The sequence below is a fragment of the Eurypyga helias genome, unplaced genomic scaffold (genome assembly GCF_000690775.1).
Source record: "Eurypyga helias isolate BGI_N326 unplaced genomic scaffold, ASM69077v1 scaffold6206, whole genome shotgun sequence".
Classification (NCBI taxonomy): Eukaryota; Metazoa; Chordata; class Aves; order Eurypygiformes; family Eurypygidae; genus Eurypyga; species Eurypyga helias.
This window is the reverse complement of record NW_010254545.1, coordinates 59,525-77,827: the sequence shown is the minus strand read 5'-3', so window position 1 is coordinate 77,827 and position 18,303 is coordinate 59,525. Positions and strand designations below refer to the sequence as shown.

Genomic DNA, 18,303 nt, shown 5'->3' with positions numbered 1-18,303 from the left:
GAGAGGCTAGCAGCATGGGGGTCATTAGATCCACTTCGTTATGTGTCAAACTCCTTAAAGCACTTACCAGAGTGAGTCAAACAACACACAGTGATGCTGCTCAGCAGCTGCTGAGACAACCTACCATGTTCCTCTGCGGGTGAAGACCCTACACAGTTGCATGCCACATAAACATCATCTCATCAAAGATTTTGGAAAGCAACAGATTTTAAGACTTACAGATGAAGTGCTTCGTTTTCTCCAGAGACAGTGGTAATTGCTACATTTTTTCTACTCTGTCATGACACAGCTGTGTGCCCAGCACATGCTGTATTCAGAGTTTTCACTTTCCTGTCATTGCGAAAGAGCTGCATGTTTGGATGCCGTCCCAACGCTTAATGCAGATGTTTTGCTGTGCTTGTTGAAGAGGGCTGCGGTTGCAGACAGCACTGCACTCCGGAGTGCCTGAGGCAGGGATGGCTGTGGATGACGGCCCCCCTTGCCCGGCCGCAGGGCTCACATGCCAGCTGCCCACATGTCCTCTTGCAGCAAAGCACAGCAGGGCAAGTTTGAGGTACAGGCAAGTTACTTCAGAGTTCAGCCTTATGCTTGCAGCACAGCAACCACATTTCCATGCATGCACTTCCTCCAAGATGACTGAAGTGCATCATGTGTGGGCAGATATCTTCAGGGCACAACCTCAGAGGCATCCCGAGGGAATGCAGAAGGCACTGTTAAACCAAAGTTTGAACAGCAACAATAATGTGCTGCTTCTGCTTCCTTATGGATATATTACATGAATGTGACATCTTTCCATGTCATTGCATTAAGTCTCTGCAAGCTCTCCCACATGTCGTTCAACAGTAATTGTATCTTATACCAAATAAATCTCTGTCTAAATGCATTTAATGAAGATACCATTTTCCTTCCTGCTAGAAAGGCTTCATATATTTGTCACAAGGTGACTGTGGTTTCTAGCAACAGCCTTGTCCTCTGTTGCATTTCGGATGTCTGTCATGTTGATTTGGCAGCTGTGTTGAAGAAGTCACATTTGCACTGTTGCAGTTCATTGGGTTAGGTATTGTTGATTTTCTTATTTGCTGTAAAAACAATAAAATATTTAAATTTTCAATTCTTAAAGCCAAAGATTCTGGCTTCCCATATCGGATTGTCTTACAGGCATGGAGCAGAGCTTCACAAACTTGTGTTTGCTTCTACTGAGGAGCTACTGGTTGTCAGCGAGGGAGATGGGGTAAATTCAGACGTATCCCATGGCAAGGAAATTAATGTCATGATCCTTATCCATTTCCATATTACTCTGCTTTGTCCCTGTGATATGTTTTGGAGATTAACAGAGTTCTATCCAAAGCTTATAGTATCAAACTCAGATTCTGTCTCAGCTGAAGAGGAAGTGGAAAGTAAACATTTGAAAGAGGCAGTGGGAGAGGCTGGCTTGCTCCCTGTCCCAGGGCTCTCCGATCCAAGACCAAGGTCCAGAAATATTTTGGCCAGGCCTGTGCAACTGCCTGCTGGCTTCTTGCCCCACATCACTCCCAGCGGCAGACAGACAGTGAAGCTGAAAAAGCTGGGTTTGGAAGCTGGAGGAGTTACACCACCATCTATGGTGTTCAACAGATGTAAGGGCTGACATTTGAAGTGGGCAAGATTACAGCTTTGGCACGGAGAGGGATGGATGGACGGATGATTGTCCCATGGGTTATCAAGGACAAGAGAGCTGTGGGGAAGTGCCTCTGGGCTTACCATGCAGAATAGGCTAATCCCCCCCAGTTCCTTTCCTTACTGTCCACAGCACTCTGTGTGCTCCCATCTCCCATTGAAAGACAGGCCCAGCACCTCACAGCCCTGTTTCCCAGTGGGAGCAAAGCTGAGGGCACCACAGTACAGCAAAGTGGTGATTACAGATGTGGAAATGTCAGCATGGGCGAAGGTCTGCAAACACCTCAGTAGGCGAGATGAATGCACACAGGCTCGCTGCTGGCAGCTGGGTATCCCACAGGGTTAGGCATTACTTCCCTTCAAACACAAACACACACGCATACACAAACCTGCTCTTTTCCATAAACAAATCTCGATTTTTTACTTAGTTTGGTTTGGGTTTTTTTTTCCATCTTCTTTAGGCATTACTTCCCTTCAAACACAAACACACACGCATACACAAACCTGCTCTTTTCCATAAACAAATCTCGATTTTTTACTTAGTTTGGTTTGGGTTTTTTTTTTCCTCTTCTGATATTAATGAAACCTAACAAATAAGGAGCGTCATTTCTCAGCCAGGTACCTCACGGGATGCTCTGCCAAACAGCAAGGTGATTGGCTGACCACAGTACCCAGAACCAGAGGAAATGTGATGTTGAAGACAGAAGCCCTGGGCTCCTTCCGTAGCCAGGTATCTGGTAAGACAAATCCATAGGAGACTCACAAACTTGTCCCGACAGAGCCCATGGGCCAGAGCAACAAGCCCCTCTCTGTTGTACCCAGCTGCATCCTGCAGCAGACAGACATGAGGAAGACACATCCCTGGACCATGCTGAATGGAGCAGCCCTTCCCAACAACAATGGTCATTTTCCTCCAAGGGAAGGAAATTTGAGATGAGAGCAGCAAATCTTCCAGCATGAAGGAAAGACTACCAGACCACCCCAATCCCCATACTTCAGGTTTCCTGCATTCCCACCAGGACCACTCAAATACAGTGTCCAAAACTCCTCACTTTCATGGGGAAATGTGAGCAGTTCACTTGCTCCGTGGTACGTCCTCACCCTTCAGCCAGGACAAGGGGATGTGTTGTGAAGGGCAGCCAAGTTGTGGCAGTTGGCTGCAGGGTGGCAAGATGATATTCCTGCTCAAACTCTGGCCTGAGGAATGGATCAAGTGTGCCGAGTGGGTGCCAGCACAGGCTCAGGCTCTGCTGACTTCTCAGGGAGAACATGCTGTACCAAACATTTCTTATTGTATATCTTACATAAATGAAGCATTGAGCTCACCACCCAGCACTAGCTCATGCTAATAAATGCCAGTGACTTTCTCTGTTTCCTACACTGACTTCAGCTGGGGGACACACACAGGATGCTCAGTTTGGATGAGACTTTCTACAATTCATTTAAGCTGAGAGTAACCAAGCAAAGCTAGAAAAAGAAGATGCAAATGGGGTTTGCTGTGCAAATTTGTCAGAGACCGACCAGCACTTTAGGAAACCATCCCTCTTTGGGGAAAGACGCACTGACAGGCCCAGAAGTGCTCCAGGACATTCCTTTCTCCACAGAAACCCTGCTACCACTGTCAGCTTTCCAAACCCATCCGCATTTCCAACTGGCAAATCACAGCACACCCCTTCCACAGCAGGATTTCCTCTCCACTGACGCTGCCTGCACCATGGCAGGGCAGAGTGGGTGCAGCCCTGGCCAATATCCAACTGTTGCTCATAAACTCATCTCTCCATTCTTGCAGGGTGAGCAAGACACTGAGCAGCCACACACATCCCCAGTGTCCCTGACAAAATGGCATGAATCTGTCTGGGGCACAATCCCAGGGCAGACGCAGGGCGCTGTGGGATGACAAGGCTGGTCTGAGCAGGGCTCCCAGGCTTGCACACTCTGCCAAGGGGCTGCAGGGTTCCTGCCTTGGAGGGGCTGGCTGCATTTTCTAGGAGTGACTGAGGGAACACAGGGCTTGCAAAGGACCAGGGTGGGAGGGGGAACTGGGGTCTGACAGAGAGAGACTGTAGCACTACACAACTGTAAGAATCATTTGCAAGTATCAGCAAAATGTTCTCTTGGAAGAAAAAAAGTAGCGTCTGAATTTTCAAGGAAAAAACTTACTTAAATTTTTGTCCACTTTTTTTGGTGGAAAATCCTGGAGAAATAAACACAACACACTGAAACTATGAAAAAAACCCCCACATTTTCCACTAAAAATCCCTGAAAAATCCCATGAGAAACTTGAGTAAGATGGAAGAAATTCATAGAGCTCAACATTATTCAATTTGCTCTAAAAATAGAGCAAAACCCTTGATACAGCACCTCCCTCACTTCCATCTCAGGTTCCTGGATGTTTGTTTAACCATGCCACTCAAATTCATGGCCTATTACAGGTACGAGGCAGATCTGGCAAACAGAAATGTCGCACTGCCAAGCTCACGGGGTCACCCGGTTTGTCACCCTTGCAGGTTTGCCTCCCATTAAACACTGTTTTTTTGTTTCCCTGTTTCAAGGAGAGTGCAGCTGCCTCAGCCCCTGCAAATGGTCTTTAATCTCTCTCCTCCCGCTGCAGCAGTGGGAGATGCTGCACTGCTGGTCTCTCCTGGGGAAAGCCCTGTCCTCATTTTCTGTAGTCTTTCACAGGCGTAAATGCTAGTGGAGCTGGATTTCAGGATTTTGAGCAGATCCAAACTGATGTGTAGGAAACAGTCAGTCTGTGCTGACACTCAGGATGGGTACAGTTGAAGCACAGGTACCACTGGGGTTGGATGGGGTAGTTTAGCTTTTGTTTTGAGACTACAAATATACCCATTAATGGCACAGTTGCGTTCATTACTGACCTGTATTGCAGCAAAGGTAAAAAACCTCCGCAACCTCTTATTACTCCTCTGATCCTGACACTTTGACCACTTGGTAATTTTCTTAGTGTGATGATTTGTTTTGCTGTAGCATGACCGTGTTGTTGTGTTCATTGCTAAGCAATTAGCAGTTTGTCCTTCCAGAAATATCCAACACCCCAGACACTATTAACTCCTTGGAACATTTTCAACAAAAACATTCCAGGGGAGACGCATTAATGGCTCTTCCACTTTCTGGGACCAGCATGTCTCCAGCCACATACCCCTTTACAGAACACCAGGACAGGGAGAAGGGGTTGTTTGTGGTTAAACCCCCATTTTGCCAAGTTCTGCATAAGCTTTTCATCTGACATCACTCAGACTTGCACATTCCTTGCATAATGCCATTTTTACAGGCACCAGCGAAGAAACTTACCCCCACCGTAACAGTGAAGGATGGCTCCGGCACCAGGTTCCCACGATGAACTTCAAGGCACCAGCCAGAGTTGGGACTTCCAGGGAGGCCAGACTCCTGGTTAACCAACTAGCAGGTATAATTTCTGACCCATGGACTCAAAACTGCAAATGTAAGCCTCAAGAGTAACTTCTCAGAGACAATTCCTTGAAGCTAATGATCTTTCAGTCATGTTGGGTCACCCAGACTGGGGACAACTTGCTGGCAACTGAGCAAGGTGCTAACAGCTTGAATCTATCAAACATGATCCTTTCTGAAGGGTCCAAAAGGACCAGTATCTCCCCAGCGAAAGAAAATTTCAAATAATCATCAAAAGCGACCTCAAAATAGAATCAGTGTTTGCCAAACATGTTTTTTCCTCTCTTTTATTTACGAATGAGTAAACTCCCACACTGAGATGTAGGTAACACCATGTTACCCACACCATGGTTTTGCTTCTGAGTATCAAGACAGAGCCACTTAATCATTCTGCATACAGTACCCCAAAAATTACAGTAGCAACATTTGAAATGCAAAAAGTCTAGACAATTGGCAAGTCCTGATCCTGAAGACTGCTGGACAGTGCGTGGGACTCAGCATGCCCACGTATCAGGGGGACATAGCATGTTCAGTTCCCAGGGAGTACTGTCCAAAGAACCACACTGAATCAAAGCAAAGGACCATCTGGCCTGAAAACCGGTTCCCTGCTATGAAGAAGATACAAACACATGCATGTGGTTGTACTTTCCCCCAGGAATATTCTCCTGCCCCTGGTTTGCAGAACCATGTCTCCACCTGTTGTCAGGATTCCAGGCCTAAGCAAGCAGGATGCATATTTGATACATTTTACACACGACATCTCTAGCCACATATTTAGAAAAATAATACATATATATATATATAAAATAAAAGTCAAAATATTTTCTTACAGATAGGTACAAAAGTATCTGTCCTGCTTTATTTACATATTTTCTAGTGACAATCTCTTCTAGAAAATCAGTGTTGGGTATAATACTCAGCACCTACACCATTGTAGCTATCGTGCAACGGTCCTTTGGTATATTTTGTCTTTTTGTGTTATGCTAAACACTTGACTGTTTTCAGTCACGCACCAGCTGGTATTTAAAATGCCATCAATACATTTATTTGACAGAATCTTCCCTCTGTGTAAAACTTGAGTGCTCATTGCGTAAAGGAAGGAAGAATAATTCCACGTGTATGAGAAAAACAGATTCTCCTTCGAACAGCTGGTGAATGAACAGGCACAAAACAAAGGGAACAGGGGAGAAGAGTGTCACCACTGCAGGGACAGCCAGCTGCACTGACATCATCCCACATCATGCCAGTGCCTACAGCAACGACCCGGGTGCCCCTTCCCTGCCTGCAGGGATCTCAGTGTCTCTGAAGCAGCTCCCTTTCCTCAAAGAAGAGCTCTCTTGATGGCTGTTGAACTGATAAACCCGTCTCTTAAACAAGCGATGGAGCTTCTCCTGGAACTGGTTCCCAATAAAGCAGTAAAGCAAAGGGTTGATGCAGCTGTTGGCGAATGCCATGCAGATGCCGAACGGCAGCGCGGCGTCAATGATCCCTGTCACATCACAGTTGTTAATGATGTTCATATGAGCCAAGGCATCCAAAAACGTTAAAATGTGGAATGGGAGCCAGGAAATTAAGAAGGCCACAACAACAGCAGCCACCAGCTTTAGGACTTTATCCCTCTTCTGCTTATTTTTCCCAAACTCCCGTGGTTTGAGCAAGTGCTTCCGGATCCAGATGTAGCACGTGGCAATCACGGTCAGGGGGATGAAGAAGCCGAGTGCGTTTTTCAGGAAGGCTGTTGCCACAGACCATTTTGCATAATTCTCATGAGGAAAGGCCATAATGCAAGCATTAACCCTCAAGCTTTCAATGTAGTGACTGTCACGGAAATAAAAAGTTGGGAGGGAGGACAAGCAGGCAAGGCCCCATACAACCAATGCTATAAGGTAAGCCTGTTGTGGAGTTCTTCTTTGAGAGCGAATAGGATGGACAATAGCGTGGTACCGGTCCACACTCATGCACGTAATGAAAAATATACTCGCAAACATGTTCAAGCACAGGACAGAACCGGAGATTTTGCACATGAGAGACCCAAAGAGCCAGTTGTACCCCTGCGCGTAGTAGGTAGCCCAGAAGGGAAGGGTGGCGAGGCACAGCAAATCTGCCATGGCCAGGTTGAAAATGTAGATATTAGCAACTGTTCTGGAGCCACTGTGACAACAAAGCACCACAACCACCACGCTGTTGCCAACCAACCCCAGAACAAAAACCACAGAGAAGAGTGCTGGAATTAATGAAAACTGATAATCTGAAGAGGTGAGTGGGCAGGGTGGGGGTGAGCGCAACGCAGCCGATGAGTTGGTCAGTGCTGTGCAGGGGACTTGGAGGGTTTCTGTGGTGGTGACTTCCAGGGAGGAGTAGTTCTGCATGTTCGTGCTGGTGGAAAGGGAGGTTCTGCAGGAAATTCATGTGCTATCCGCACTTTTCTATCACATCACTCCCCTGCAGATCGGAAACTGTGTGTTAGGCTTGCACTCTGCAGCCGTCTTAGCTCTGGAATCACAGTCACTATAAAATAAAAACCATTTAAAATTATGTCAGTAAGGTGAGTGCTGAAATCCCAGGTAACCCTGGTGGAGTCCTTTCCTCCATCCCACTGACAGGACACAATTAGCCCTAGGGAGGTCACTGTATTTTTTAATTAGGCTGGCAGAGAAGTGAGCAGCTGGGTTTTATCTGTGATTACAGACGGTGCTTTCTGTGGCCAGCAGAGCAGATTATTGACTCAGGAGCTGGAGATACTTCAGGAACTTCTGTGACCAAAGGCAGCACTTGATCCTTTTCTCGGCTTTCTCATGCTATTTCCACCACTCTGTGCAGTTAAAATAATGTAGAAAGGCACCACTTGCCAAATAGGGATTGGGTACTTCACACCTGACAGTCTCCTGGGACTTCACAAGCTGAAAGCAGCCTTTTAACAAGGCTAATAGGAAAGCAAGCTTTGAATATTTTTTTAATTCACAAGGCTGGTTACAAAGATTGAAGGGCCTTTGCAAAATATCATTTACTGTCAGTCCTGTTCAAAGTAAATCTGCTTCTTCTGCTCTCATGGCGGCTTTTAATCAGAAAAATAAAAGAAATATTTTTGGTGTAGATACAAACGACAGACAGCCAAGCACTCAGTCCTTGCAGGCATTGGATTTAACAGCAGTATCTGTCATTCATTTAGAAAGATCAGGACTAGGTTTCAGTAGGGGAAAAATGTAGCTACAAAACAGCTGAAATAGGAGAGTTAACTGACAGGGCTGTCTTTGTTCCCATTCCACAGCTCATGTCTGCTTTCTAAGCAGGGCATTTTTCAAACTTTAAGACTTTATAGTCAATAAAGAACATATAATACCCAAATATTTTATTGTACATAACAGAAAGAGATAATTCCTTTTAAATTAAGTTTTTATGGAACCAGCCAAGCAATAAAGAATTCTCAAGGAACCCTAAAAACAACAGAAATTTTGACCAAGACAAGAGAGCTGGGTAATGATCTGTTATTTACAGAGGCAACTGATCATTTCAAACATATTTTTCTGTATTAACAGTTTAGTGTACCGTAGCTTATCATTTGCTCAATGCAAAATATTCAGCATGTTACTTTGAATATACTGACAAAAATTTAATTTTAATCATATAATTTCAACAATGAAAGTTCAATAGGAGAGTATTAATGCACATTTCTGCAAAGTGCTGGCATTTCAAGTCCCAAATACTGGATCATAAGACCACGTTCTGTAATCAAACAGGTCTTAAACCAGAGGAAAGCTTTTTCTTTGGGGACAACAAAGATTCAGGAGTGGATCTGGAGCCCCCTTTTGCCCTTAACTCTTATGTCCTGAACCCTCCTCCTTAACCTACACAAGCTGAAATCTCAGAACTAGTCATAAAACGTTACATATCTGACTTAGTCCCAGCAGAGGGAGGACACCATAATTAATTTAGTTAGATTACTGAGAAAAAGGTTTCATTGACAAACATACTCCCCCCTCTGCATATGAACAATGAGTGGCTTAGAATCTGCCCCTAAACTAGCCATTCCTACTATCTCTTAAGACACAATGAGGCATTTTATCACAAATAGAACCACATCAATGGAAATCATACTCTAACAGCAGATAGAAAACGTACCTCTCAAACCCCACATTCGTCTGGATGTAGCTCTAGAATTACACGCTCCTTTTTCCTGTTTTCCTTCCAGCCAGTATCACCACCAGCAATCGGCTCTCTCCTATCTTCCGTTTTCCCACTGGGAGACTTTAACCTACATAACTCGAGAACTGAAATATGAATGCCTGCCAGCTTCTTTTCCTTTTGGAAGCAGAACAGTTTGAGAACCCCCCTTTCCAAGGCCACGTGAGCACATGCAGTGAATCAGGAGAGAGGAACAAGACAGCCAAAAAAAAAAAGGCAAGCGAAAAAAGGGAATTCACACAAATATCTCTGTGGGTTTCTACTGCAGCTCTTGGACCAGGAGGATAGACCCACACACAACCTCCTTCTGCCCCCCAGGTATACAGGCAGCACGGTGTGCCTCCACGCAAGGATTCATGCATCTTTGAGGGCAGGGGGATTCCCATGCACCCTGTGGAGTCCCAGGACTTGCTGAAACATCCGAGAATGGAATAGGCTGTTAGTCCTGGCAGAGCTGAGCATAACGTGAACACACAGAGAGAGAAAGCGGAGGAACGTCACAGCATTCACAGCGGTGTTGCCTGCGTAAGGGGGCTGATGCGGTCTCCCAGTTGGTAGGACGGGAAAGCCACTGCTCAAGTCCCTGCAAAGACATGCACAGTGCTTGAACCGAGGAGGGCAGCGGGAGAAATCCACGTGGCAGAGAGCAGGCTTGGCTCCGAGACTGCACTGGGGTAGTACAAAGCGAGCAGATGAGCAGGCTGCGTGCTCACGCTGCCTTCCCATTCACACAAAACTGAGTTTTTACATCTGCTTCTTCCTCACGTCACACGCTCCGCTCGGCCCCAGCTGTCTCTCCCTGGAAGGAGCTCCAAGGGGGCTGCTGGAGGATAGGCACTGGGGCAAAGCAAGCATCCGTAAGCCGGAAATGTTTTGCCCTGAGACCCTGATCTTCCCTTCAGCAGCAGCCCATCTGCATGCGTGCTGTGTTCCCCAGGCAAGGCTGCCTGTGCCAGGTGGAAAGCAACCACCGAATGGCCTGCCAGTGACATGTCCCTTTGGCCCAGCCAGGTGCTGCTGGCTGGCTGTCCATCACCAGCCAGGGCTGGATGCAAGCTCATCCCATTCTTTGAACACCGGCACAGTGCTGCAGTGAGGGGTATCCAGCTGTAGTGGTTCTGGAAATGTCCGTGCCTGCCCTTGCTCTGGGACTGTGCAGCACACCAGAGGCAACAGGCATCATACGCTCTATCACCAGCTCTGCTTACACCAAGATGACCCAGAAGAGAGACGAAACAGGGAAAATAGCCTTTTACCAGCATTGTCAGAAGAATCAAGGGATGAGCAGGCTGTGGAGAACAAACTCACCTTTCTGCCCAGCTTTGTCTTTCACCCAAAAAGAGCTGCAGAGAGTGCTGGGAAAGCTCATCGACAAACTCCTACACATCCCTTGGAGGAGAGCACTACTTCTCCAGGCAGGGAGAGGAGTCCTTGGCAGCTTTTGGCTTTATCTGCCTCATATAAATAGTCCAGCTCTTGGCATTTTCTGTGCAAAAGGAGACGGGGTTATTTAAAGAAGGGGAATCCCACGCAGCATTTCTATTTATCATGGTGCAGCTGATTTATTGCTTCAAAGGCAGAATGACAAAGCAGGCAGCGGCTGGGACTGTCAGGCTGCAAGCACACACAGCGCCTGTGCTTGGGGAAAACACTGGTTGGAAAATAAAGCTGAAACAGCTCAGTGAAATAACATTCTGAGAGCAGATAAACAGACCCAAATATCACAGGTATCTTGGAGGGAGGGTAATAGCAAATCACTGCACAGGATGGGAGACATCATCTGTCCAAAGGCTCAAGCACTGCGTGTCATCACTTGTTATCTCCAGATATATATGAACCTCCCCAATGCACACATTGACCATACATGTTTAGTGTGATTTTGGGGCATCCTTTGCTCAGTCATTCCTCCCCACCCTCATTTGAGGTTGCATGGGAAGGCAGAGGAGGAAGAGAGACACCCTGGAACCACTGTAATTTGCATTACTCAACACAAGGAAACAGTAACATCCATAATAACTTGGGGGCTGAAAAAGTCAGGACTTAACCAAAAAGCTTTAAGATGAAGGTTTGCACTCAGTTTCCCTATACTACAACTGCTACCAGGAGACTGGTTGTTTGAGTCGAGGCAGGAAACAAGACAACTCACCTTCTGAAGACACGCTGCAAGAACTCTGTCCTTTCTTCAAATCAAACATCTACCATGCACTGCTCCATCAGTGGGAGCACACGGAACGTGCAAGTGCAGAGCCTGTGTCCTACTGCAAAGGAGAAGAAATGCACCTTTTACCATCAATCCCCGTTCTGCACATACCCTGCCTCAGGTCTGGAGGACTGCTGGCTCTCAGGGGAGTGAGATTTGATTTTTTACTATCAGTATGTGACAGGAAGGAGAAGAAATGCACCTTTTACCATCAATCCCCGTTCTGCACATACCCTGCCTCAGGTCTGGAGGACTGCTGGCTCTCAGGTGAGTGACCTGAGATGTCAGTACTCATGTTGACCCATATTATTTGATTTTTTACTATCAGTGTGTGACAGGACACCCTCAGCCAAGACTTCCTGCTGCTAGTTGCTTTGCACATGAAGGACCGGTGAAGCACCCAGTGTGCTTTGTAAGCAGGAGAAAAAGTCAAATGCATGAGAATGTTATCTTTTGAAAAATAAACAAACACAAATTGTTTAGATTTAAATGAAACTTCTTCCTTCCCAGAGGCACTTTTGATCCTCACAGATACTGACTGCATCCATTCTGTTTTACTTCCAAAACTGTTTGAAAATTTGGACTGTGTTCATCACTCTAAGTAGATGAGAGATGTGCTGATGTACCTGGTGCAATAAGGGTCATACCTCAGGCTGCCCTTTGCCAAATCCTGCTCCTGTTTTCTCCCCTGACAGTGCTCAATGCATATGATTCCTTATTTCATCCCAAGTTCTCACTCCCAAAGCTCCATTTAGCCAATGTACAAACCCCCACCCTCTTCTATTTCCTTCTTTCTTTCTTTCTTCCTCCCACAATTTCTGAGCACTGCCTGTACACAGATGGCTGTGAAATAGGGGGACACTTAATATGGACCCCAAGCCATCCATGCACAAGCCAACGTTGCACCATGCAGTGCTGCAGCTGAGCTCTTGTCCCCGGAGTTTCCAGGACATGATTGTCCAGCTTCCACAGCCAGGCTGGTAAATCCAGCACATGGTTCTGCTGCATCAGAGCCCAGCACACAGCTCAGTACAGGGGCAGAGTCTTCAGCCTTTTTACTGTTCATCTGGCTGCAAAATTCCAAAAGCTGGGAGTTTTCACCACAAGATGACCTGTTTGATGTTAAATGGTGAGGAGTAAGTGCTTCCTGGGACTTGTATTTGGGGAAGGATTTTATATGTTTTTTATACCAAGAAAATTCATGATTCAAGAGAAGCAAGAAATTTTGCTGCATGTTCATGTGCAGCACTCAAGTTTACTTTTCTATCCTCAAGCCCATACACCAAAAGAGGTCACTAGAGGTATTTAAAAAAACTAAAACCAACAAAAAAACCCCTAAACCCACCCAAACAAAACCACACACACACACAATTCAAATATCAATTTGAATTGTGGTCAATTCAAATTGACCTTCTGATCAATTGTGTAAATTAAATAAATTAAATAACTAGTGTGAATTGGAAGAAGAAAAAAATGGGTTCATGCATCCCAAGTCCTGAGTCTTGTTTTTTGCAGTGAAATGCTGCTCTCAGGGATGGAATATTCCAAACAAGAAGTGTATCCAACTGCACCAGTTCTTGAGGTCAAACCTCGCACAGCCTTGCCACAGGGCTGTGGGCAGGAGCTGGGGACCCAACACCCACACGCTGACGGGGAGCGATGATTTCCATCATGCCGCATGGTGCATTTGCATCGTGCTGAACGACAGACCTTTTACAAACATGCACTAAAACCATCCCGCCCATAGATGGGTTCTCCCAGCTCTTCATAAACTTTTATACACATTCCTTCTTCCTGCGTTTGTTTATTTAAAAGTTTCTTTAGGGATTAATTGCTCAGTCTTGCAAGTAAGATTGGAGTATTTACCTCATCCTTCCCTAGACCCAGAGCACTCCTGCAGAGAAGGCTGCTTGTTCCCATCCTTTTTGGGGCCTTGGGGCAAAGAGAAGTTGTGAGCAGCAACCAGTTGTAAATTGATGGCCAAGGCAGTGTGTCCTGCTTGTACCCAGCATCCATGGTTCTTGTCTTGGCATGCTGGATCTTAACACTGTCTCGTACACCTCTGAATCATGATCAGTTCTGACAGTGGGTGTCTGCAAACCCAGTGTTTTGGCCAGGAGGGAAGACCTTGGGCAGTGTTTCGCTTTCCCTCCTGTAGACATGATTTCACATGGAAGCGCGGGGCATAGTCCTGCTTTCACACTTTGCTGCAGCAGAGCGGTGAACAGAAGGGCCATCAAGCCAGGGCCTGTCAAGTGTATGGTATCAGAAAGCTCTGGTCCCTTTCACCTGCTGGAAGAAGCCAGATTTTGAAGCAGTCCAGTGTCTGGAGTGTGGCAGAGGCAGTTTAGAGGGAGGAGGGACGCCCTTTCCACCTCCAGCATGCAGAAAACTTTTCCAAAGCATTTCTTTTATGAGATGTTTGTGTCCAGCCAAGAGCACTGCCAAGACCGAGATTATCTTCCATGACATTGTTTGTCCAAATAATTGGCCGTAAGCATTTTACAAGTTACTAAAAGTAGTAAAGAAAACAAGCACACAAGTGGCTTTGAAAACATGCTGCACCCATTGCTATTAAAGGCAGCGTGTGCACAAGCACCCTGGCACCGCTGCCTGATCTGGAGGGCAACACCACAGCATTCAGCCAGAGCTCCATTCCTGAGTGCTGCACAGCTCCAAGCCATGGCCCCAGACAAAGATAAACCACCAGGCATCAGGGCTTGCCCACCATGAGCATAGAGCCCAAATCCCACTGATGCTGCTGTGGCCAAAGCACAGCACTTCAACAACTGAGACCTGCTCAGCCAGATCGCAATGGGAACCCACATTCGGCTGTCATAAAGAACAATTTTTCGTCACTGCTGATTTTCTCCTGCTCACTTCTCCCAGACCAGTTGCTGTGATGAGCAGCAGAAGTCTAGCTATTGATGTCCACAGCTTGTGGGAGAGAGCTCTCTCCTGTCTCACTTCTGCATTATTAATATTAATATATGTGTATATGAAAGGATGTGGGAGCATTTAAAGGATGTGGGAACATAATTCACATTTCTCTTCAGATTCTTGGAGTAATTTTTTAGAAAGAGCTAGGACGCTGTGGCCAGATTTACAGAGCTACAGAGTACCCAGGGGATCTCTTTTCAAAGATCTTTTAAAAATAAAAACCTTCCTTCCTTTGCTCTTTGAACTATACTCACTGCAAGCACCATTTCCCACTTTTTAAATGCTTTTGTCAGGAATTTCTCTTATGTGCCAGAAATGGTGAGATAGACATCAGAGTTCACCAGCTAGATAAAGCTTTGGGGAAGTCAAAATATTCCTGCCACATGGGTATTCCAACTTATTTAATCCATCTTCTAATTAACAAATCTAATAAGTGATTCTGCTCAGCCCACCTTTGCCTACCAAAAAGTTTAAAGAAAGCAAATCATGTTCCTTTAACTCATTAGGCCAGCAAGACAATCCCAAAGTAGATGTTTGGACTGTTTGTATCAAACCTTGGTCCTGCAAAGAGAATACAGCTTCTTAAAATCTAGAGTGCTAGTGACATCAGCTAGAAACAATTTCTGAAGTGGGTGTGCTGGTCTATAAATCCCAAATGTCAGATAAATCAGTGGCAGAGGAAAAGACAAAACACAAAACACAATCATGGTCATGCAGTGGGTGGAATACATTTTAACAGAAGACCTGCAGTGGCTCAGCCTTTCCATTGAAGCCGGAAGGATGAGCCACCTCAGCCAAAACACATGATGCGCCCCAGAAAACCCTCCAGGCAGATGGAGTGAGACAACCCAAATCCCTGCATGTGGAGCGCAGAGAGCTGAGCCTGGAAAAGTCAGCTCAAGAGCTGAGTGCTCATAATTGAATGGAGCATAGTGGGCAAATATTTCTTAAAAATGTAGCTAGAGAGAAAATCATGTGGCTGTTCTTCTCAAGGACTATGTTTTTACCTTGTTTCTGCAGCATCCGATGCGGCAGTAACGCTGGCTGCTGCTGATGCAGCGGTGATGCTCAGGAAGCGAAGCTGGACAGGCAATGCCGAGCACTTCTTGCGAAGGAGCACTCAGCACTGCAGGATACATGGAATAATACCTGCCATCATTATCCTGGATCAACACGCACCCCCAGCCACTCCCCCATACATCCTGGAGTTGTTACAGGGAGCAGCTGGAATTGCCAAACACATGACAAGGTGTAAAAATCTGGTCATTTGGATATTTATGGGCTTCCTTGATCCTACAGGCTCTTACACAAGGAGACGTTCTGCAGCCGTGTGGTCCTGTTTAACCACTGTGTTTCAGTCTAGTTAAGCAACATCTGGCAACGACGAGCTCTGGGAGCCGTATGCATTTGGTCTCCGAGAATTTCCAATATGAAACCAAACAGCATTAGGGAGCACTGGTCTTAGATAAGGGTTAGAACATGGCAACACTGCTGGAATTACGACCAGAAATAAAGCCTGCGTAGAACAAAAAGAGTATCAGAGCAAGTGTTTTGTCCTCTTCAGCTTGAGCTACAAAACTTGAGGTAGAGGTGAGACCATTCCTAGCAAACACAGAGCAGCTCATTCATCCTGCACAGAGTCCAGCAGAAACCAGTCTCCTTTGCAGGACTGCACAGTCAAAATCATGGAGCAATGGATATTCATAGCTGTGCTGCAGCAGGAGGCAAGAGAAGCCATGGAGATCCCAGCAGCAGGACACCTCTCCAAAGTGATATCCTCGAAGGAGCAGTCCCAGCTGAGCTAGGAATATAGAAAATACAGATTCACCCACCAAAACGTTTGGCATGACCCCAAACACGAGGAGCTGGATAGGGTGAACCAGTGCACGTTCCCACATTCCTCCAGGGCTCCCAGGGCAAGCCCCTGGGCAAGGTGGCATCACCGCTGCTCTCATGGTGAAAAACAGCTTTTGGCCCCTAGTAACATTGCAGCAAAGCCTGTCTAAAAAAATAAATTACATTGTTTACAGCTGGATGATGGTCTCCATTACACAACACAGCCATCCCAGCCAAGCTTCCAGGGAGAAGCTGTTCTTTGGGGGGTTGTTGCTTGAAAAAATGAAGAAGAAAACAGAACTAGCTGAAGCCAACACAGCGATTTAACAGCACAGGAAACCTAATGTGCTTCTGCTGAGAAAACAATGGATCTGCAAATTTGTCCAATTCACACTTACCACTGGGCATATCATATGCTTGGGGGTTTAGCTAGTGTTTGGTCAGAGCTGGCAGAGCAGGGGAGAGAAAAAAAATCCAAATCTGTAAAACAGAAAAAAGAAAATGCTGGGACTGACCTAGAAACTAATAGCGGGGAAATGCACCTGAAGGGAGGGGGCTGAAAGAAGGTGCTTCAAACACAGTAAAAACAGAATTCCAGCAGAGAGAAGTGAAAGGGAAAACAAAAATTAAGAGACTGAGAAAAAACAAGAGCAGCAACTGTGCCACCGGTTGCCCTGCTGACACATCAGCTGCAAGGCCCACGTCTAGTCCTCTTGGAATCGTAAGCAAAATACTCAGCCCTGGCTTCCGGGAGCATCAATCAGCCTCGCGATTGCACTTTTCCTTTGGACTCTGGATACAGGATGAAAACCAGGGAGGGGGCCAAGGACATGGTCTTTTAGGGACCCAATCCCAGCTCCAGATGCTCAGGGACGTCTTCAGATCTGCTGGAGACAGACAGCACCCTGGGAAGGGCAGCATGCCCTTGGGGTACTCTTTGTTTCGCCTATGGGGATCATCTTTTACCACTCATGGATGGCTCAGGGCTTATCCTGAGAAGAGGCTCCACTGGGATGCAGCCCTCCCGCAAACATTCCTGGCTGGCAGGGAGCATGAGGCTTGCACACTTCCCAACAGTGTCCGGTTTTACTGCAGAGGGGTCACAGCCATCAGCGGGGATGTACTAAGGGCTCCATCACAGCTCTGTTTTCCTCAGCATGTGGATCATGGCCTGAGCCCAGGGCATCTGCTTTCCTCAACATCTGGATCATGCCCTGAGCCCAGGGCATCTGCCAGCACGTGTAGTCACACCAGGGTGAGAGCTCCCATCTCACACCTGGATGGCAGAGCCACTCTCAGCTGCCTTTGCTGAAGCCCTAACTGGAGACAAATACAAAAATCTTCCCCAAAACAGTTTTTTTGAGCAAACCACAAGCAGATCCTGAGAACGGTGATAACCCAGGAGCAGGAGACTCCTCCAGACAGATCCCAGGGGAAGACTGTTACTTGCTGCTGTTTGCAGGGGGCATTTGAGCGTGATGCTTGGCTGAGAAATCTCCCTGCCTCTCAGTAATGCTCTTTACAGCAGGGCAGCACTTAATCAGCTTTTATCTGCCTAAAGACTTGACCTCCATCGGTCTGCAGCAGGAAGAACCAGCTAATTCATTTTCACCGTGCGCTAAAAGCACAGCCCAACCGACCCTGCAATGCTCGCGGTTCACCTACCCAAAAGGTACATGATCTTTTTCTTGCCTCCTTCTCTGCTGTCCATCAGGTGTTAGATGCAGTGCCTGACTTGGGGCTGGTCATGTTCTTTCTTGTTATATTTATATTTATTTGTGCAGCGAAGGCTGGACTGAGTCTGAACATCTCTGACTCATGCCCAAGCATGTGCAAATGTGCACCTGAAGAGGTTATCCACTGTAACAGAGCCGGACTGAGAGCCCTACCCGGGGAAATAGCAGCATCCACCGTCTCTCTAAACCTCTCCAATAATTATTTGCGGATTCTTACCACCAACACCTTCAGAAACTTGACTTTCCTCCACAGCCTCTGGCTAGATGGAAACAATCTGACTTTCCTGTCCCCAGGGACCTTCCACGCTCTCAACAAGCTGCGAG

The 18,303-nt window shown here is 46.5% G+C and overlaps 1 protein-coding gene across 1 annotated transcript; it reads right to left on the bottom strand.

Moving 5' to 3' along the window:
- Positions 1–6,335: 6,335 nt before the first annotated feature.
- AGTR2 (angiotensin II receptor, type 2) lies at positions 6,336–7,454 on the bottom strand. The gene has a single exon (XM_010153007.1). The coding sequence runs from the start codon at positions 7,452–7,454 to the stop codon at positions 6,336–6,338; it is 1,119 nt and encodes a 372-aa protein (XP_010151309.1).
- Positions 7,455–18,303: the final 10,849 nt, after the last annotated feature.

Bases quoted from the DNA above. Each gene is read 5' to 3' on its own strand.
- AGTR2 (XM_010153007.1), bottom strand. From the start codon at position 7,454: ATGCAGAACTACTCCTCCCTGGAAGTCACCACCACAGAAACCCTCCAA.